Here is a 22,323-nt window from a genome sequence, read left to right on the forward strand (position 1 = left end):
GTTGGATCGTGGAGTTACGAATTACAAATGGATGGCCAGGTTTCCCACAGGAAGAGTGCAGCATCTACATTGTTACACGTCTGATCATAGGCCACTTTTGCTCTCTCTAGACTCAAATGGAGAACGACAGAGGTGGCGGAGGAAACCTTTTCTCTTTGAATCGATGTGGGTGTCAAACCCGGGTTGCAAAGTCACTATTGCAGAAGCTTGGGCTGGTCCACGGAGAGGGACACCTATGTTAAATGTTACCACTAAAATAAAAGAATGCAAAAAGCAGCTAAGGAGATGGAGCAAAGAAACTTTTGGGAATGTAAAGGAACAAATAAAGGTGGTTAAAGAGAAGTCATGGGTGGCAGAGGCTGAATCTGTACAATGTGGTGACCAAGGGATAGTTGACAACCTCAAGGCCGAATTGCATGGCTTGCTGGAGAAAGAAGAAAAATGTGGCATCAACGTTCAAGGGTACAATGGCTTCAATGTGGTGATCAGAACACAAGGTTTTTTCATGGTGCAGCAACATGTAGGAAGAGACAAAATTTTATTAAAGGGCTCAGAAATGAAAATGGAGTTTGGCAAAGTGAGGAGCAGAGCTTTTCGGGTTTACTTACAAATTTTTATGAGAAGCTTTTCCAAGTCATCAAATCCTCAGAATATGGACCGAGTAGTGGATGGGGTACAGAAGGTGGTGACTGATTCCATGAATGCAGATTTGGCAAAACCATATTCCGCAGATGAGGTGGAAAGGGCGATAAAGGATATGGCGCCTTTAAAAGCTCCAGGGCTAGATGGGATGCCTCCATTGTTCTATCAAACCTACTGGTCAGATGTGGGTATGGACATTACTCAGGCTGTATTATCATGTTTGAATTCTGGATCTATTTTGAAATCTATAAATCACACTTTTATAACTTTAATTCCTAAAGTTAAAAATCCGAAAAAAGTGACTGAATTTAGACCAATTAGTCTATGTAATGTGCTGTATAAGATTGTAAGTAAGGTGATTGCTAATCACCTGAAGCCTTTGCTTAACTCTATTATCTCTGATACACAGAGTGCCTTTATAGCTGATCGGCTTATCACTGATAATGTTCTCATTGCCTTTGAGTCTCTGCATCATATGAAAAATAATTGTACAGGGAAGACAGGTTTTATGGCCCTCAAGTTAGATATAAGCAAGGCCTATGATAGAGTGGAATGGTCATTCCTTGAGAAAGTATTGCTGAAGATGGGTTTTCAGGAGTCTTGGGTGGTTTTGGTTATGGAGTGCATTACCACGGTAACTTATTCGATTTTGGTGAATGGGGAACCAAAGGGCTTGATAACCCTATCTCTTTCTGTTCTGTGCAGAAGGCCTCAATGCTATTTTTCAGAAGGCAGTGGTGGATGGTGAAATACAAGGCTCTTCTATCTGCAGAAATGGGCCAAAACTAACCCATTTATTTTTTGCAGATGAATGTCTTTTGTTTTGTAGATCAACCTTGGAGGAATGTGAGAAAATTAAGGAGTTATTGACATGCTATGAGGAAGCCTCGGGTCAGATGGTGAACACAGATAAAACTACTTTGTTCTTCAGCAAAAATACCGATGTGCATGTACAAGAAGCAATAAAAAATTCTCTTAGTGTTCCTGCAATCCAACACTACGAGAAATACTTGGGCTCACCCTCTTTTATCGGAAGGAATAAGAAGGCTTGTTTTACACAAATCAAGGAACGGATTTGGGCCAAGATGCAAGGTTGGAAGGAGAAGTTGCTCTCACAAGCCGGGAAGGAGATCATGATAAAGGCCGTTGTCCAATCTATACCCACTTATTCTATAAGTGTTTTCAAGTTACCAATGGGATTATGTAAGGATATTGAAGCTATGATTCGCAAATTTTGGTGGGGCCAAGGTGACAATAGGAAGATACACTGGATTAATTGGAGTAATTTGTGCGACTCTAAGTTTGTGGGAGGTTTGGGCTTTCGGGACATTCAAAGATTTAATAATGCAATGCTAGCTAAGCAAGTTTGGCGCCTCTTCCACCAAAGAGACACTTTGTTATTCCGAGTTTTTAGTGCTAAATATTTTCCAAATGGTAACATCTTTGATGCTCCTATTCATCCCAAGTGTTCCTACGCTTGGAAAAGTATCTTGCAAGCACGAGAAGTCATCCAACATGGGGCGGTATGGCGAGTGGGGAATGGTCAATTGATCGATATCTGGAATCACAGGTGGCTGTCTGAAAATACTCTTGGGCTGGTTTTGTCTCCTAGGCCGGATGCCAACCTTAATAAGGTTAGTGATTTGCTACTGCATAATCCCAAGCAGTGGAATATGGATCTTATAGATAGAGTGTTTTATCCTTGGGAAGCGAATGAGATTAAAAGGATCTATGTTAGTGAAGACATTGTTGATGACAAAATCATCTGGCCCCTAACTCCAAGTGGTGATTATTCCGTTAAAAGTGCTTACCAGATGTTATCAAGTGCCGCTTTGACATCCAAAACTAGTTCGTCATCTTCAGAGGGCGTTAAAGGGGTGTGGAACGGTATTTGGCGAATCCGTGCACCGAATCGTGTTCGTCACTTCATGTGGAGAGCTGTAAAGGATTCGCTTCCAACAAAGATGAATCTGTGCCGACGACATGTAGTGAGGGATGCTCTCTGCCCTCTCTATGAAGAAGCTCAAGAATCTATCCTCCATAGCCTGTGGTACTGTGAGCAAGCCCAAGTAGTATGGCGGTCAGTAAGGTGTTTTGCTCCACTGTATGAGAAACGTCACAGCTCATTCATGGACCTGTTTGAAAGCGTGCTGCTGCAGAATTCAAGCTTTAACGTTGCATGGTTTGCAACTATTGCGTGGTGCCTCTGGAAGCGGCGAAATAACTTGAGGGAACGCCAGCCCACGTGGCCATTGCTGGAAGTTGGTCGACGTGCGTGCAACCTGGTGGAAGAGTTCTTTGAAGTGCAGAAAAGAGCAACGAAACCGAACATCATTCATCCCTCAGTCAAGTGGACCCCACCTCCGGAACCTGTTTACAAAGCCAACTTCGATGCGACCCTGTTTGAGCATTTGGGTTTAGCTGGGTTGGGTGTGGTGTTTCGGGACTCAGGTGGCAATATCATCACAGCTCTAAGTGAGAAGATCAAATTGCCCCAAACGGTGGAGCTGGCGGAAGCACTGGCAACCAGGCGGGCGGTCATCTTTACAGTTGAACTGAGCATCTTCAAGGTCATGGTTGAGGGGGATTGTTTGCGAGTTGTTCAGGCTTTGAACGGACATGGCAGTTGCCTAACTATTTTTGGTCATGTGGTGGAGGAGACTCGCCAATTGGGTTCATGTTTGGAGTTGTGTAGTTATCATCATGTAAAGAGGGAAGGTAATAAGTTAGCACATTCCCTTGCACGTAGAGCAGTTTTATCTACAGATTTGAACGTTTGGGTGGAAGAACTACCCGAGGACCTGGATGCTGTATTCCAGGGTGATTTAGCGGTGTAATTTTATCATGTGTTTTTCTCTATTCAATAAAGCATCTCTTACCTTTTTCTCAAAAAAAAAAAAAAAAAAAAAAAAGGAACCACCCGACTCATTAGTTTGGATGGTACTTACCCATGTATCAAGTGCATGGAAGAGTGGGAGTGTTTTGGCTTGAGCCATATAGGACACAACATACTAATATATATATATATATATATATATATATATAATTTTTACATGGCACAACATACTAATATATATTTCTAACCATTTAAAAAAATATATGTATTTTAGGAAAAATTATTCCATAAAAAAAAAAAAGATGATAATCGTAAATTAATAACATTATTAATTTTTTTTTATAATTCCATAATTAATAATAGGGATTTGAACTATGGTTTTAAAAATCAGTAAATTAATCAAAGAATTAAAAAGGGTTCGATTTTCGGTTGAACCGGCCAATCCGATTTAATATTTTGAACCCAAGGAGTTGGCTAAGTAATTCCTAATGCCTCATGATACCCATGAGATCCTAGGTTTGAAACTTCTTGGTCAACATTTTATGGCCACCTTCAGAGAATTCCTCCCTATAATAACTTGGTTTGTGTAGGAACAAGAGAACTGTATACATTCGAAAATATAGTCAAATACTTAAAAAAAGATTCGAATACTCATTTGTCAAAAATAAAAAATAAAAACTTCAAGGTTTTTTTTTTATAACAACTTCAAGGTTCTTTGGTTCTTATCTAATTCTTAAATTCAATACTTTATATAATTCCTCTTTTTTTTTTCTTTTTTTTTTTGGAGAAGAATATAATTCCAAAATCTGTATTTTGGTCCCATTGGCCAGAAACATAACTAAAACGGCGTCACTATGAAGCGCGGGAAAGAATAATAGCTTTATATCATTCCCATGCTAACTAAGTTTGTGTTAAGTAACATACCACTTGAACTACAACTATGCTCATCATTGTAAATTAAGTCATCCTATTATGATCTTGGTTTCTCTGCTGCTTGAGAGTGTAGGGTCTAAGCTTTGACTTTCTTGCACTGTAGAATAGGTTGTCCCTTCTTGTGAAGGTGCTGAGAGGTTCCTTGGAGTACCACGTGTACTACAAGGCTTGTTGGGTGTTTTTTTTCGAGGGGTTTGGGAAACTTTTGTGAGAGTGTTGAGGTTGGAAAAAGTTCATGGAGGACTTGGCACAATCTTGGACGCGCCTGTCCCTAACAGAAAGGGAAGGGCCGGGTTGCCGTCTCACAACTGATGAGAGTGTCAAACAATTCTCCATAGCAATGAGATTCACAACGAGGAGGGCTATCAATGTCGACTCAATAGCAAGGACTTTCACCCCCTTGTGGCGTGCAAAGAAAGGTTTCAAAATCCAAAAGATTGGAGACCATGAGATGCTGTTTTCTTTTGACACTAAAGAGGAGGTCGATAGAATCCTCAATAGTGAACCATGGAGCTTCGACAAGCATTTGGTGGTCATGCAACGTTATGATCATGATTTACCATTGGAGGATTTCAAGTTTGAAAGGACTAACTTTTGGGTGCAAGTCCATGGACTACAATAAAGTTCACGACCATTGCGGCAGCAAAAAAAATTTGTGGAGTTGTGGGAGAGGTTATTAGCCAATCGGAGCCGAAGCTCTACGATGGGGGCAATTTTATCCAGGTAAAAGTTGCCGTGGACATAAATCTACCACTATGTCGTGGTCGTCTTGTGTCCTTGAACGATGAGAAGCAAGTGTGGATTTCTTTTAAGTATGAAAGATTACCCAATCTCTGCTATTGGTGTGGTCGCCTCACACATGACGACCGGGATTGTGAGCTTTGGATTGAAAGTGAAGGGACCCTTAAGAGTGAACAAAGGGAATTCGGTCCTAGTCTACGAGCACAGCCATTTGTGGCTTCAACAAGACACATAGTCTCGGTACCAGGTTATTATTCGAACATGAAGAAAACCAACCATGGTAAAGCCGGCGATCAGAGGGAGAAAGACAGGCCAGCGCAGCCCCACCACTCAGAACCGATCACCAGGCCGGAGAATGATCCACAGGCTGACCGTTACAAAGAGAACGTTAATTTACATTTAACATGCAACGGTCACAGTGATTCAAACCCCATAAATGCCGCGATTCCACCTATCACGCCTACATGTAATTCCGTGTTTAATGGCTTACTTGAAGAGTCCAACAATGTAGAGAAGTCAACTAATGTTGAAACGGTGCAATCAATGGGATATTACGTGGGTGAGATGCCAGGAAAGGAAAAATATCCAGAAGTGGGAGCAATTAATATTGAAACGGTGCAATCAATGGGATATGATATGGGTAAGGTGCCAGGAAAGGAAAATCAACTGGATGTGGGAGGAAAGACAAGTGAGGGAATTAATTACATAAATTCAATTGAAGGGAAAAACGGAAAAAATGCACACGTGCCTGCTAGGGTTGTGCCCACTAGGGTTTCGGACCAACCAAAATGTGTCCTCCCTACTTGGATACGCAGATGTAGGCCGGCCACCCCAGGTCCGAGTAAACCAACAGAAAAAATTACAGGAAAGAAGAGAGAACATGTGATTTCTGACGACCATGTGGAGTTGTTTTCAAAACGCCTTCAGATTTCTCAGAATAGTGAAGAGGCATCTAGTATATTAGCAGAGGCTGATGTTCAGCCCCGCCAGGAGCAATGAGTTGCCTAGCCTGGAACTGTCATGGACTTAGGAACCTACGTACAGAGAGAGAGCTTATGGAGTTCACACGGGCAAAAGATCCCTCTGTAATGTTTGTGGCTGAGACACTTACAAATGATGCAAGGCTGGAGATTATACAAAGAAGCATTGATTATGATCACAAATGGATGGTTCCACGGGAGGGTAGAGGTGGTGGTTTGGCTTTGTTTTGGAAGTCTTCAATAAATCTGTCAGTAGTGGGGTCGTGCAAGTATTATATTGATGCTATCATAAATAGGGGTTCAGAAAACGAATAGCGGCTAACCGAATTCTATGGTGAGCCTGAAATAGCAAGAAGATCAGAAGCATGGGAGAAACTCAGGTATCTCAATTCTCAATCTGAAGTACCTTGGTTATGCTTTGGGGATTTTAATGAGATAATTAAACAAGATGAAAAGGTGGGAGGTGCTTTAAGACCTCATAATCAAATGCAATTGTTTAGAGAAGTTTTAGATGAGTGTGGATTTATGGATTTGGGTTATGTAGGACCTAAATTCACATGGGCTAGACACTTTGACAATGGCAATTCAATCTGGGAGAGACTAGATCGGGGTTTGGCCACTAATAATTGGTTTTTAAAATTTCCTGGTACGAGGGTTCACAATTTAAGGTGTGATTCTTTGGATCACAACCCAATCCTTATTGTGTTTTCGGGACTAGATCCTCCTAAAAGGAAGAAAGTATTTCGGTTTGAAGTAATGTGGTTGTCCAATTCGGGTTGTTCTGATATTGTCGAAGCCGTGTGGAATAGGTGTGACAACGAATCTTTGGAAGGGATTGTAGGTAGAGTTGAAAAATGTGGTAGGGATTTGAGTTGGTGGGAGAAGAATGTGTTTGGGAATGTAAGGAGAGAGTTGGAAAAATTTGATTGAAGGTATGAGAGATGAAGAGGGTTCATGGAAGACCAACCTGGAAGACTTTACAGAAATTCTTGTAAGCTACTACCATTCACTATTCAATTCTACGGGTCATTTGGATTCTTCACAGGTGTGGGAGTGTGTGCCTAGGGTGATTACTGATGAGATGAATGCCTATTATGCAAAAAATTTGAAGTACATGAAGTAGAAGTGGCTTTCCAACAAATGGCTCCCTTTAAAGCTCTTAGTCCAGACAAAGTGCCACCTCTATTCTACCAACACTTTTGGGGAACAGTTAGTCATGATGTTACCTCCTCCATCCTCATGTGGCTAAACTCAGGTACTTTGCCCCAATCTATTAACCATACTTTTATCACACTGATCCCCAAAACACACTCCCCTGAATATGCCCACCAATTTCGTCCTATTAGCTTGTGTAACGTGTTGTATAAAATTTTTTCTAAAGTTTTAGCCAACCGTTTAAAAATTTTTTTACCTTCAATCATCACAGAACACCAATCTGTCTTTACCAAAGATAGACTTATCTCTGCTAATATAATGGTGGCATTTGAGACATTACATTGTTTGCAACGATATAAATCTGGCTCGCATGGTTATATGGCAGTTAAACTTGACATGGGTAAGGCATATGATAGGGTGAAATGACCTTTTTTGGAAGGCATAATGAGGAGGATGGGGTTCAATGAAGGATGGATAAATCTGATTATGTTGTGTGTAAAAACTGTTACGCACTTAGTGTTAGTGAATGGAGAACCTTGTGGAATGATTCACCCTACAAGGGGTATTAGGCAAGGCGACCCCATTTCCCTTTCCTTTTTTTGTTTTGCACTGAAGGGTTGAATGGGTTGCTTAAAAAAGCATAAGGGAATGGGGATATTCATGGTTTCTCCCTTTGTAGAAGAGGCCCAAAACTAACATATTTGTTTTTTGTAGATGATAGTCTCCTTTTTTCCAAGGCAACAATAGAGGAATGTGGCAAAGTATTGGAGATGTTGAATGCCTATGAAGTTGCTTCCGGCCAAAAAATAAGTAGAAGCAAGACAGCACTGTTCTTCAGCAAAGCAACTGATGGAGCTTTAAAGGAGCAAATTAAAGAGGTGTGGGGTGTACTAGAAATTATGCAATATGAGAAATACTTGGGTCTACCATCTTTTGTGGGGAAAAGGAAAAAAGTAAGTTTCAATTACATTAAGGAGCGAGCGTGGAGAAAACTTCAAGGATGGGAATGGAAGTTACTTTCACAGGCTGGTAGGGAGGTATTGATAAAATCAGTCATCTAAGCCATCCCCACATACACCATGGGGTGCTTCAAAATTCCAATAGGTCTATGCAATGAGATTGAGACCATGATTAAAAAAATTTGGTGGGGACAACGAGGAGATCGTAGGAAGATCCATTGGGTTAAGTGGGTTGACTTGACTAAGGCCAAAGGAGTGGGTGGCATGGGCTTTAGAGACTTAGCAAAATTCAATGACTCCTTACTAGCAAAGCAAGCTTCGCGGCTTTTGCATAATCATTACTCCCTTTTCTACACAGTGTTCAAGGCTCAGTTTTTTCCAAATTCAACCATTATGGAGGCCAAGGATTCAAGGATGGGATCTTATGCTTGGAGGAGTATACTTGTAGGGAGAAAGTATACTTGTAGGGAGAAATGTTATTCAAAGGGGGGCTAGGTGGAGAGTTGGTGATGGAAAAAAAATCAGAATTTGGCAAGATCATTGGCTGCCAAGAAAACACCCTCCATAAGTATTATCCTTTCCCTTGACAAAATTTGAGAATTCTAAAGTGGATATCCTTATCGACCCAAGTAGGAGGATGTGGAATGATGAGATGTTATATGGACTGTTTGATACAGAGGAAGCAGGGCTGATCAAGACTATTCCTTTAAGCAGTGAAGCTTCAGAGGATGTTCTGTTCTGGCTTCACTCGAGCAATGGCCAATATAGTTGCAAGACCGGATACAGATTTTTAAAAATGGAAGAAGAGTTGTCTGCTGAACCACAAGTATCCACAAATGACGAGAAGCAGCTGTGGAATGGAGTTTGGTCAATGCAAGTTCCTCCCAAGGTGAAAACGCTGTTATGGCGTGCATGCCGTGAAGCTATGCCAACGAAGAGTGCACTATTCCGTCGAACCATCTCAACGAATTCTCTATATGTTAGATGCCACGCCCATTTTGAAGACTCAATGCACGCCCTGTGGTCCTGCCCAGAATTAGATTCGGTGTAGTCGGATATGGAGCTATGGAGTTTTCGATTTTTTGTTCAGTTCGTGACTTTCAAAGAGCTGCTATCGTGGTTAATTAAAAACAACCATCATACAGAGATCTTTGCAGTAACGGCTTGGACAATCTGGAACCAGCGGAATCGGGTTCGCCTCAACCAACCAACGGACTCACTTCACCAAATTCCTTACATCTCGAAGTCTTGGTTAGCTGAATACCATGCTCGGAAATTGCCTACTGCTACTCCAGTGCAGCAAACTCGTAGTACCAGAATTCATTGGAAGCCACCACCGTCGGAGCTATTCAAAATTAATTTCGATGGTGCCGTCTTCCCACATGATAAAAAGTCTGCAATCGGAGTTGTTATAAGAGATCACCAAGGATCAGTGATTGCATCATGCTCAGAACCGGTACACCAGGAGTTATGCAGTGAGGATATTGAGGCAACAACTGCGGCATGGGCTCTTTTATTTGCTTTGGAAGTGGGGGTGAAACGGGCTGTATTGGAAGGTGACTCCTTGTTTGTTATCAAAGGGTTAATGGAGGAAGAAAGGCTGCTAATACTAATGGGATTGCTCATTGAGGAGGCCAAACAGTTATCTCAACATTTTGAAGAATTACATTACTCTCATGTTAAGAGGGATTGTAACGTTTTAGCTCATAATCTGGCTAGACATGCCGCTGGCATTCCAGATTTGTTAGTTTGGATGGAGGATATTCCCCCACAATTTCATGATGTACTTCAAGCCGATTTATTAGGCTTATTTGAATAAAAGTATTTTACATAGTTTCCTCAAAAAAAAAAAAAAAAAAAAAAAGTTTGTGTTTAACTCTAGCTTAAAAAGTAAGCTCACTTTGATACTGTTTAGCCTCGGATTCCTTCAAAAGCCTGTTTGGATAAGCTGTTTCAAAAGGTGCGTTTTTAAAATGTGCGTTTTGAAAACACAATTTTGAAAACCACAATTAAACGTTTGTTAAAACTTGTAAAAATTGCAATTTGAAAACTATAAATTTTTTGTTGTGGGAGCAAATTACCAAAAAGGACTTAATTTTGATGGTAAGGATATACTGTTATTTTAAATGTAGTACATGCTAAACATGTTAACATAGTTATCCAGTACCGTCACTTCACTGTGCCCCACTACAAAGCTTTATATTATTATTTTTTATATTATTGCCATTACAGAGTTGATGACAACTAAATAAAGTAATAGTATTATATATGTTGCTAATCAACATCAACCACAAAAGAGAGAAGTAAAAATTCTAAAAAGTGAAGAGACCAAATAAAGGGGGAGAGAAAGAGCCGTGGTTATCTTCTCAACCAAATAATTTGCAGAGTTCACCATTGGACTCATTCTCGCAGCTTCTAGTGTGTCGCATGATTTTCGTTCCAGCAAAACAACTTGTGCCAAGAAGTTGCAAGCGCTGGAGAGTCAGATCAGACACAGGTGAGAATTTTACGGGTTGATAAATTTGTTATTAAGCAAATACTTGAGGGTATTTAAGGTATTGAGAGACCCCCTAAAACATTTGTGTTGCTTTTGAGTGATGAGATTGAAACTAGCGTTTTCATAAAAAGCTAGTTAGAGGCACGGTTCTAAAACGTGATTTCTTGGCGTTTTGGAAATCGTATTTTGCTGAAAACGTGGAGCCAAACGCATATAATCTTAAACCGACACGCCCTTTCATTTTCCTTCAATCCTAGACTCCTCAAACTCTAATAAAATACCCAAACCTTAAAAAAACTTAATCATGTCTGCTTCAAATTCAAACCAAAACCCAAATTCAAACTTAATCATGTCATCTTCTGAGAATGTTCTTGTTAGAGTTCCTAGCGTGGTAGTTCATCTCATAGAGAAAGATCATAGTGTAGAACTCGCTTGTGGTGAACTTGTCATAGTTGGTCTTAACCAAGGTGACATCATAGTGGCTGTTCTTGCGCGCGTTGGTGATGAAATTCAATGGCCGTTAGCGAAGGATGAAGCGGCTGTGAAGCTTGATGAGTCTCACTACTTCTTTTCTCTTCGTGTTCCCGCAAGTGGGTTGTTGGAAAATGATGAAAAGGTCGAAGGTTTTGGTGGGAAAGAGTGTGAGATGTTAAATATGGGTTAACGATTGCGTCTAAAGGACAATAGGGTGTTTTAAAGGAATTGGATCAGGTTTTGGAGAAGTATAATTGTTTTTCTGTGAAGGAAGTGGGGGATGGTGAGGTGTTGAATGGTTTGGTGAAGAGAGAGATGGCTTCGGAGGAGAAGGACAAGAGGGAATTGATGGTACAGAGCTCGGCAGCGTATTGGACTACATTGGCCCCCAATGTGGAGGACTATAGTGGGAGTGTGGCAAGGGTGATTGCGGCGGGGTCAGGGGAATTGATTAGGGGGATTTTGTGGTGTGGGGATGTGACAGTGGATAGGTTGAAGAGGGGGAATGAGTTCTTGAAGAAGAGGATGGGGCCAGGGTCTACTTCAGAGATTAGTCCGGAAACAATGAGGAGGATGGAAAGGTTTGAATTTAATTTCTTAGAAATTGTATTTTATGAATAATTGATTTATTTGGTTGTTATTGTATCTGTGTTGTTTGGCCTTTAATTTTACTTGGTTAACGTGGTAGATTGGTTTGTATATGTTCATTTTCAGAATAATTGTGATTTTAACTAAGGGTAAGTTTAGGTATATTTTCTTAGGCGTGGTATCTTAGCTTCTCAAATTAAATTTTATTTATAGCTCATAATAACATTGTTTGTGCTGCATTGGCCAATGCAGCCATGTGTTTGGATTTATTTGGGAAACGTAAGATACAATACCTAAGAAACTACCTAAGTTTTGCTCTTTTAGCTATCATGACAGAACTCTGCCCATTGTTAGTTTTTGGTTTCTTGTCATGTGTAGTTCTAATAGATGTTGTCTGGGGTTTGGACTGTTGGAAAAATAATAATGAATAAACAAGTTTGATACAACAAACAATATCCCAAATAATTAGCAAGAATGTAAATAAGCAATAAAAATATAAATATAAATAAATTTAGGAACAATCTCACAATACTATTGAATCACGCAAAGAACATTGTCCTTAAAAGTTGATTCGTGCCATCCAAAGTAAAACTCGGTGCGATTGGTTCTTTTAGTCAAACAACCCCCCAAGATTAGACTATAACGTCAACCTTTGAGATGTATGCACTTCCAATCACAAAAGGTTTAAGAACAACCTTATATTACCTTTTCTTAAAAACAAATATTCTTGTAGAAAAATAAGTGGAAGAGAAAGATAGTAGAATTGTGTATATCTAAATATAGAGTTGTAAAAAGACTTTAGAAAAGGTGTTATGATGACTATTATATAGGCTACTTATGAAGATAATAGTCTATTGTTATTGGTTACTAATCTATATATTACTAAAAGCTGAAGCGTAGCGTTTAATGCTACTGCTCTCACGTTGCGCCATTTCAGCTGCCATGTCATTCTTTCTTTTTTTTTTTCTTTTTTAAAATATAATTTGTCCTATAATTTTAAAATGGTTTTTACAATGTTTAACCCTATAAATGTAGCTCACTACTTATTTATTTACTTCCACTATCACCCTATAATAAATCAAGCTCACTACTTCTTTATTTACTTCCACTATCACTATATAATAAATTCAGTTCAGTTTTAAGGTTTTGTGTGAGCCTTTTCAGCTTAAAGGAAGAAAAACTAAAACAAAACGTTGAAGCCTTTCAAGCTTTAGGTTTTTTTTTTTTTTTTTTTTTAATTTTCTTATAATTGTTTTTAACATTTTTTTTTTTTTTTATATTTACACTTCTCTAATCTTTCTCTATCCCTTACCATTTCATCTCCCCACTACTTCTTCAATCTTTCTCCTTCCCTTACCTTTTCATCTCCCCACTACCCTTTACATTAATATCATTCTTCCTTTTTTCCCTTCATCTTCCTTTATTTTTGTCTCTTCTTATTCACACCCTCTTACTATATATTACTAAAAACTAAAGTGTAGCGTTTAATGTTGCTGTTCTCACGTTGCGCCACATCAGCTACCACGTCATTCTTTTTTTTTCTTTTCTTTTTTAAAATATAATTTGTCTTATAATTTTAAAATGGTTTTTACAATTTTCAACCCTATAAATGTAGTCCACTACTTATTTATTTACTTCCACTATCACCCTATAATAAATCAAGTCCACTACTTATTTATTTACTTCCACTATCACCATATAATAAATCTGTATAATTAATCTAGCCCACCTTTTATTTATTTAGTTCTACTATCAAGCCCAACCCAAAACCTTTTTAGTTCAATTTTAGAGTTTTGTGTGAACTTTTTCAGTTTAAAGGAAGAAAACAAACAAAACAAAAACAAAACGTTGAAGCCTTTCAAGCTTTAGGGTTTTTTTTTTTTTTTTTTTTTTTTCAATTTTCTTATAATTGTTTTTAACATTTATTTTTTTTTATATTTACACTTCTCCAACCTTTCTCTATCCCTTACCATTTCATCTCCCCACTACTTCTTCAATCTTTCTTCCTCCCTTACCTTTTCATCTCCCCACTACCCTCTACATTAATATCATTCTTCCTCTTTCCCTTCATCTTCCTTTATTTTTGTCTCTTCTTATTCACACTCTCTTACTATAAATTTGTCACTATCTCTTCTATTCTATACATAGTTTTCCCTCACAAAAAAAAAGGTTCCCTCTCTCTCTCTCTCCCTCTCTCTCTCTCTCTCTCTCTCTCTCTCTCTCTAAATTTTTTGGTGGATTTTTTATTTTTTATTTTTCTTGCATCTCTACTTTAGGTTGATAATTTTTTATATTCTTTAAAACTCTATTTTGGGTTAATGCGATTTAGTTTTTTTTTTTTAATTGTGATTTAGTTTTTTTTTTTTTTTTTAAATTGTTGTTGTTGTTTTTTTTTTTTTTTTAATTGTTAAATGTTATCCTATTGCGTTCTAAAGAATTAAATATAGCATATAAAAATATAATATTATTCTATTACATAGCATAATTTGGATAATTTGGTATTTATTCTGTTACATAGCATGATTTTTTATAGGGCTCAATTTAGATGTTAAACTATGAGACTTTACTAATTTTGTTTATTTTCTAATCCTTTGTGGTGGACAAAGTACTCTTAATAGTTGTATTAGAAGTACTCTATAATGCCATTTATTTTATAAAAAAAAAAAAAAAGCAAAGGTAAGCCAAATGAAAATAATTGGATAGGTGACAAATTTTAACTTTTGCAATTTTATTTTTATTATTATTATTTTATAACAATGCATGTATAGAAATTTAATTCTTAGATTTTGCTAATAATTGTTTATTTGATAATATGTTTTGGGCGGCTGAAATTATAATTTCTACAAAGAAAATAACCTTAATAGATTATCAAAAACAAAATTTTATCCTAATATTGGTTCAATTAATCATTGTTAAGTTTTATTAATTTTTTTAAGTTTACATTTTTTTTTTTTGGTGTTTTGGATTGTTCCTATATTACATTTGTGATTGTTCCTATAATAAATAAAAATATAATTACGAAATACATTACTCATTATTAAATTAGTTTAAATTGTAAAAAAAAAATTAATAAAACCACCATAAAAATAATTATCACGCCCAACGCGCAGGTTCGCGGCTAGTAACCCATAAAAGTCCAACAGTTATATTATCAATTATTACCTAATGGCTATTTTATCAATTATTGTCTAACAGCTATTTTCCTCATAATTGCCCAATGACTATTTTACTCATAAATTCCCAACGGCTAGACAATAAATAAGAATAAAGGTGTTTGGAACACACCAACACTAACATGGACTGTTATTATGTTGAACTTGTTGGTGTTGAGGCCGGTTTAGAGAGGTGGTGAGGTGAGTACATGAAAATCCGTTTCCTGCTTACATTGCCTAACAACTGGTTCTAAACAATGTTGGGATACTTTTTTTGTTTTTGTTAAAAGATTTAACCAAGACAGCGCATTTTATTGGACAGTCCTCCAGTAGAGGACTAATAATAATTGGCACTACGGGAGGCCAAGAGTCTTGTGACTCAATTGATTGGTCTTCTTTACAAAAAGAACTAGGGTTCAAATCTTCCTTACCCCTTGTTAATTATTACAATTTATCAACAAATAATAATAATTGGCAGTGCCAGGGAGATGATATATTGAATTTTCATTTAGCTGTTAAAATGGTTGTTTTCCACGTATTATCCACTCCAAAATTGGGGTGAGTTGCCTATTATCATCTCTCCAAGACCCCCACAGAAGGGGCAGGTTTGCACTGTGCAAACCTTTTTTTATAATGGTTGATTGCCAGAGTCCTAGAACCAGGTCCCTTATTTGTTTAAAGAATATAGGATATAGTTGTTGACTTTTATAAGTCAGTTTAGCTGATTGTGTTGTCTATGATATAATTCATCCCTTCACCTCCCTCCCCCGCTTCTTTTTTTTCTTTTTTCTTTTTTCTTTTTTATTATTATTATTTTTATTTACCTTTTACTTGATTATGTAATTTTGATACGGATAAGTAATGCTATGCTACTTTATGGTTGGTCATTTTAGGGTTAAAAAGTTGACAAAGATGACAGAGAAGATGGTTTTTTAGCCTCCTCCCTGGAGAGATTGTCCTTGCTTCCTTGGATGGATTTAGTAAATTCATCTCATATTCTTTATTTATTTGTCAATTGAGGTTTTTTCTTTCCTTTCCCTTATTTTATGTTTAGAGAGAGGCAGGGAGAGGCTTTCTCCATTTATCATATATTTAGACTGACCAACTCTTGGAAGCTAAAATGCTTTTGCATTCTTCTCAAGTCACTTGGTGTGTGTTTCGTAGGTGTGATTTGTGGGGGATGGAAAATGGAGAGGAGAAAATAGGGGGGGATTTTGAATAGTGGGGTTGTTTGGTTTGGGGGACAGGGGGAGGGAGGGGGTAGTGATTTTGGTGGGGCTCGGATATTTTCTCCTTGGGCCCACCATTTTGGGGTGTTCTATTTTCTCCCCAAATTGGGGAGAAAAATGAGGGGAGGGAGCTCACCTCCTTCCTTAACGTCTATTTCCTTCTTCTTTTTTATAAAGGAGTTTTCCATCTCTCCACTTTTCCATTCTCTTAACCAAACAAAGCCTTAATAGCTACCAAAGCAAGCTGACACTAGGTGAAGCTGCTTGTTTGTCTCTTACTATGTTACTTTAGAAGAGCAAATTTTCAATTCATAGGCTGCTTCTTGGATTTTTTTTTTCAGACTTTTAGTTTTATTGATAGCTACTTATTTAGAAAGTCAAGTATTAGGACTTGCAGCCAAATTTGATTACAATTTGTTCGGCTTAGAACTGTGAAATACAAACTTCCTTTAGATGTAATATAGTTATAATACATTAGATACCTAGGAACTGAAATATAAAAGCATATCTATGGAGGGTTAATTTGGGACTGGAAGTTTCAGAAGACAAAAGGAGGCTCTTGAAAATGGGAACGACCAAAGAATTTGTGATATGAAGCATGTGTTTCTTTCTTTAAGTGTGTTTGTCCAGTTGTAGAATCTATGGTATGTTTCATGCTTCTGCCACTCAAGTGTGTGTTATTTATGCATGTATGCTGGCAGGGTCTGTGATGCTGTTGAAGTTGCTGGAAGGAATGTTATGTCAACCACTTCAGTTGTGACTACTAGGCTTGTTTCACAGAGGTAATTCTTAATATGAAAACAACATTGATGCAACAACTGCATCATCATTGTCATCAAGAATATTTCTCTAATCAATATCGGTACAATCTTGATTGTCATAATTTTGTAGTGTTGCGGTTCTCTTTTAGTGGATTCTTTTTATTGCCATTGGTTGAGGTCTTGTTCCACTAATTTTGGGTTGCTAGACAACAACCTATGTGGAAAACCTTATCTTGAGTTGTGCCCCATATACCATAATTCCATCCAAGATTCCAAGTTTCTGTAACTTGGTTTGGACCTTTTTCTTTTTTGGACAGCAGTTCAATGCAAAACAGGTACAAGTTGGGGAAACAGCACAAGCTGTCTCCCACGTTTGGTATGGGACCTGGTTTTGGCCAAGATATACTGTTTGTGCCCGGTTTTCTTTGTTCTCTTTTGAGTATAATTTTTGTTCTCTTTTGAGGATAATTGGAAGCAATGAAAATATTGAAGGTCTTTTTTTTCATCATTGCAGGTATGGAGAACAAGCAGCACAGGTGACAAATGAGGGGCTTGAAGCTGCAGGACATGCTATTGGTACTGCTTGGGCTGTGTTCAAGATCAGAAAGGCTTTTAACCCAAAGAGCATTCTCAAACCCAAGAGCAGAAAGGCTTTAATCCGGGTTTTGGCCAAGATATAATGTTTGTGCCTGGTTTTCTTTGTTCTCTTTTGAGTATAACTTTTTTATCTCTTTTAAGTATAATTGGAAGCAATGAAAATATTGAAGGTCTTTTTTTTCATCATTGCAGGTATGGAGAACAAGCAGCACAGGTGACAAATGAGGGGCTTGATGCTGCAGGACATGCTATTGGTACTGCTTGGGCTGTGTTCAAGATCAGAAAGGCTTTTAACCCAAAGGGAATTTTCAAACCCACAACTCTAAAGCTGCTGCTGAAGCAATTTCTGCTGCACTGAAGTCTAAATATAAGAAGTAACGGCAGGGCCATTGAGTTTTTCTCCTCTGTATGAATACCAGATATATCTAGAGATACTATAAACACTTTATCTTTTTGAATTAGTATAGACTAAGGTTCTTGGTAGCTGTTAGTGATTGTATTAAGTTTAAAAAAAAAAAAAAAATCAATGGATGATTTAGTATATAAATAAAGCTTGTCAAATGTTTTCTCTAATTTGGTTAGTTTCACCAAAACATATAGTCCATTTGCATTTGCATTAACCTAGATATCAGGGTATTTAAAAGCTATTTACACGATGAGTTTGGATTAGCTTTTTTCTTTCATCTATCTTTTTTAACTTATTGCTTATGTACAGTTTTTTAAAACTTATTTTTTCTCAGTACAACTGTGCCTTTTTCAACTTTTACCAAATCGACAAATAAGTATTTGGATCCATGCGTGTAGATATGTGTGGTTAGGCCATATTGGAGAAAGGAACAAAGACTTTAGTTATAAAAAAAAAAACATGCTTTTGAAACTTATATGAAGGGTTGATTCAAATTAGAGTCCCAGCTTTGTGGCCAAGCACCCTGGCATGGCAACACAGCATATACAAGATTTTTGCCATTAATTATACAGCAAGTGTATAGTGGGGTTTTTGGGAGCTAGTTTTGGTTTATTCCCCAAAAGTAATCTATAAAACTATTTAAGAAAAAACCCATGGCTCTCTCTTAGTAACTAGTTTTGAATGGCTTGTAAGTCTTGAGATCCAGAACAACTCCAGCAAAGGAGCCTACAGCAGCAGCTATAGAAATGAAGAGACATGTAACACTGATAATCTGTAGCCCAACCCACCTGCTTGTCCAGGGTGCAATCTTCTTTTGAGAAATGTACATCTCAATTGGGAAGAAAACTGTTAGTGGCCAGAATCCAAAGGCTCCAAGAATTCCAACAACATCATTGAAGAAAGGCAAGAGCATGGATATGAGGGTTGTCATAATAACAAAGATTGTCCTCCATACTAGACGGAACAAGTTAAGCTGGTAAATACCAAAGAAGGGGATTGGTATGTCATATTCTGCTGTTACAAAGTCACTCTTTGGCAACTTCTTTGCACTCCATTTTTCTATAAACGCAAATAAAGGCTGGCAAAAGACCTGCAGTTTATATGTATATTAATATGAGATGCAAAGACTCTTAATCTCACTAGGACCAAAAGGTGTACAACAATCTATTTCTAATTGCTGCTTGAGAGTGTATATATACCTGATATGCACCAACAAGGTGAACAACAATTGCTACATTGGCAATGTCTAATAGCCAGTAGGGGTTGTAGAATCCAAAGCCAGTTAAAAGATTTCCTGGGGCAAGGTCTCCAAAGGATGCATATCCCATGCATCCACACAGTAAATAGAACACTGTAGTTACAGTGATGCTAAATAAAGTAGCCTTCTTCATGGTTTTGTGCTCTGCAGGAGGTGATCTTACTGTATCCTATGGAGGCAAGCATTTCACAAATTATTTGATATGTTGGAACGGTATTTGATCATGATCATCATGGATGAATTAACAATATAAATGATCTAATTTTCTGGCCAGATGTATATAAATGAAGTACCTGAATTTCAATGAGAATGATGGAAAAAGAATATGCAAAGGCAATAGCTCCAAGAGCTTGCAAACTCCTCCACATCTTTTCAGTAGCAGTGACTACTGTTCCTGCTTTTGTTAATGTCCCTATGCTAATGCCCATTAGGCTTCCTTTGAATTTCCCACTTTCTGCCAATAACAAAGGTAGCCGTTAGTCATACCTATCTTGGTGACTTGGTTCTATACTTCTATGCAGAAAACAGTTTCAATCTTTATTTCTTTCTTCCTCTCTTTCTTATTTTTTAATGAGTGAGGTTGGTCCCAAGGAAAAAAAAAAAGGAAAGGGAGATTGAAAACAATGATCTCCGTTTCGTGAGGCGTGGTCTCTAACTAATTTTAATATATACTTTGGGGAGGGTAAAAGTTTCTAGGCTTTCAATATTGTTAGTTGCTAATACAAACCATGTTCAATGAGTGATGTCATATCTAGTAATCACCTAGTTGAGTAAATAAATCACATATGATTGGCCCAAGTATGACTTGCATATATCTACAAAGTTTACTACGTATTATCAGTATGTATATACCTGCAACTTTGCCTAAGCCAAGACCAAGACCAACGCTTGAATATGTGAATGACATAATTGCTGCAACTATAGAGAGCCACCATACTTGATCAAAGTCAGGAATCTGAGAAAACAACACCTCTATGATTCCAAATGTTATCATGTACCCATTGCTTGACATGTGACACGGATCTTTCCCACCACTCTTATGAAAACAGTTTGATCTCTTTATTGCCCTGAATAAAACACAAACATAAGAGCAAAGGATATTGATTTTATTCCCAAGTACAAATTTATTCCTCTCTTCTCTAGTATAACATGCAAGCTTTTGTTACAAACTAGTAATATTCAATAACACTTCAAACAAAAAATATATATGTATATATTCTAAAACAGAATGCAAAACACGAGTTAGTATACTTGGGAAACTCACATCATACTGACTGATGCTGCAATTGTATATCCAATTGCAATGCCAAACAGATTCAGGTACTGAATTAACCCACATAACATGACCTTTCTCCCCCCTGCAGCCAAATGGACATCAAGTTTAGATTCACAAAAAAAAAAAATACTCTCCTAGCTGGAAAAAGGATCCTCTCCATTTGAAATGGATCCATTTTATGGTTCAAATTAAATATTACAAATCTAATGATGTATCCAATGCCACGTTATTTTAAAATTTTAAATGATGTGGTACTCTAGACACTTATAGTTATAGACATCATCTCACTCACCTAAGTTAGCCTTGACTGCATCCATATAGGTGTAGTTTCTCTGTCCAGTAACAGGGTCACCAGCCCTATAACAGTGTGCTAGGAGGTTCGAAGTATAGATGTTGACAAGGGCAAATAGGATCAGGACAACAGGTCCTGCAACCCAGCCAAGCTGAGCTATGGCCCATGCCAGTGAGAGGACTCCTGATCCAATAACTGCAGTAATAATATGTGCAGTTGCAGTCCAAAAAGTCCCTGCACAATCATATCATTATCATAATCAGCTTTTTGTACTCATTGGATGATATGGTCTTACAATGAAGACATAAGTTGGTCCCAGAGAACAGATCAATTTATACATTTAGAAAGAAATAATAACATTAGTAAAAAGTAATAAAAAATGACGTGAATTAAGGAGATAACAAAAAGTATGACTTTGAATAGAATAGAGTTACAAAAATGAATACAAGTGACCGACTTGAGTTAGTCTATTGAGGATCCATATTCAAAAATAAGTTGTTGTAGAAATAAGCTAAAAATAGGCTGTATACTATTTCTATGTACATGGAAATAAAGAAAATGGTTTTTTCATGACTTTTTACGAGTAAATGATGTGCTTGGAACTTATGAAAATTGTAAAAAATTGAAGAAGGGCATTCCCCATGAGCCTCAACAGATTGTGAATTTAAAAGCAAAGGTATAATTAGTGTACGTCTGTGATTAGGTGTCGGTTTTACAAAACACAGGCATACTATTTCTACTTGAGTGGTGAGTTTACTATCCAAAAAGAATGATAAATTACTCAAAATGGTATCCTCATGCATGAAAGTAGACATACTATAGTTCTAAACTAAAGCTAAATTATGTTATATTTACCTGTTCTCTTCAAACGGCCATCATCATCAAAGCACTTGGAATAGTTGGACATAGGGTTTATGGCTTCAGTCTCAGCCTGAGTTTTTGGTTGAACTTCTACTTGCAAGTAGTGCCTAACGTCATGCCTCTCTTCTACCTGAATAATGAACATACATGTAAGAAGAAAAATAAGTACTTCAACTAGGAGAGAGGGGTATAAAGGGCTTAAGTTGGTCTTACAGCGCCATGGTGTATTCTGGATGGAAGAGTACGACTTCTTGCCAACATGGTTCTCTGTAATGGTGGAAATGGTATGCTTTTGAGAGAGAGAGAGAGTGGTTGAAGGTGATGGGTACTTCACAATACGGAGAGTGGCCTTATATATACAGGAGAAGATAATTACTTGAACTACTGTGAGGAAGAGATGGTAGTGCAACGTACTTGTTTTCAATCATGTAACACACTTCCTAGTGCTTTTTCTAAAAGTTCCTATATTTAAAGTCAAATTCAATTCTTACCCTTTTTAAATATAAAAAAATAGTAAATCATGGATTATCTGTTTGATACACCTTATTTTTCAACTTTTTTTGAGAATGAAGTTGTTTGAAAATATTGCGCCTAAAAAAAAAAATGAAGTTTGAAAAGGTTGTATCTTGAAAAAGAAGGACTGGATACTGTGTTACCAAATGAGTGTACCCCTATCCAATGCATTC

General features: G+C 37.4%; 1 protein-coding gene and 1 pseudogene across 1 annotated transcript; one reads left to right on the forward strand and one right to left on the reverse strand.

The window, feature by feature from the left end:
* Window positions 1-10,978: 10,978 nt before the first annotated feature.
* On the forward strand, window positions 10,979-18,117 carry LOC126707700 (protein EARLY-RESPONSIVE TO DEHYDRATION 7, chloroplastic-like; annotated as a pseudogene).
* Window positions 18,118-18,398: 281 nt separating this feature from the next.
* Window positions 18,399-22,068, reverse strand: LOC126706220 (amino acid permease 3-like). The gene is made up of 8 exons (XM_050405558.1): window positions 21,851-22,068; window positions 21,632-21,767; window positions 20,777-21,010; window positions 20,473-20,566; window positions 20,061-20,275; window positions 19,502-19,662; window positions 19,150-19,377; window positions 18,399-19,040 (listed from the first exon to the last, which is right to left on the reverse strand). The coding sequence occupies exons 1-8, from the start codon at window positions 21,896-21,898 to the stop codon at window positions 18,615-18,617; spliced, it is 1,542 nt and encodes a 513-aa protein (XP_050261515.1). The 5' UTR covers window positions 21,899-22,068; the 3' UTR covers window positions 18,399-18,614.
* Window positions 22,069-22,323: the final 255 nt, after the last annotated feature.

The sequence above is a fragment of the Quercus robur genome, chromosome 11, assembly GCF_932294415.1.
Source record: "Quercus robur chromosome 11, dhQueRobu3.1, whole genome shotgun sequence".
Classification (NCBI taxonomy): Eukaryota; Viridiplantae; Streptophyta; class Magnoliopsida; order Fagales; family Fagaceae; genus Quercus; species Quercus robur.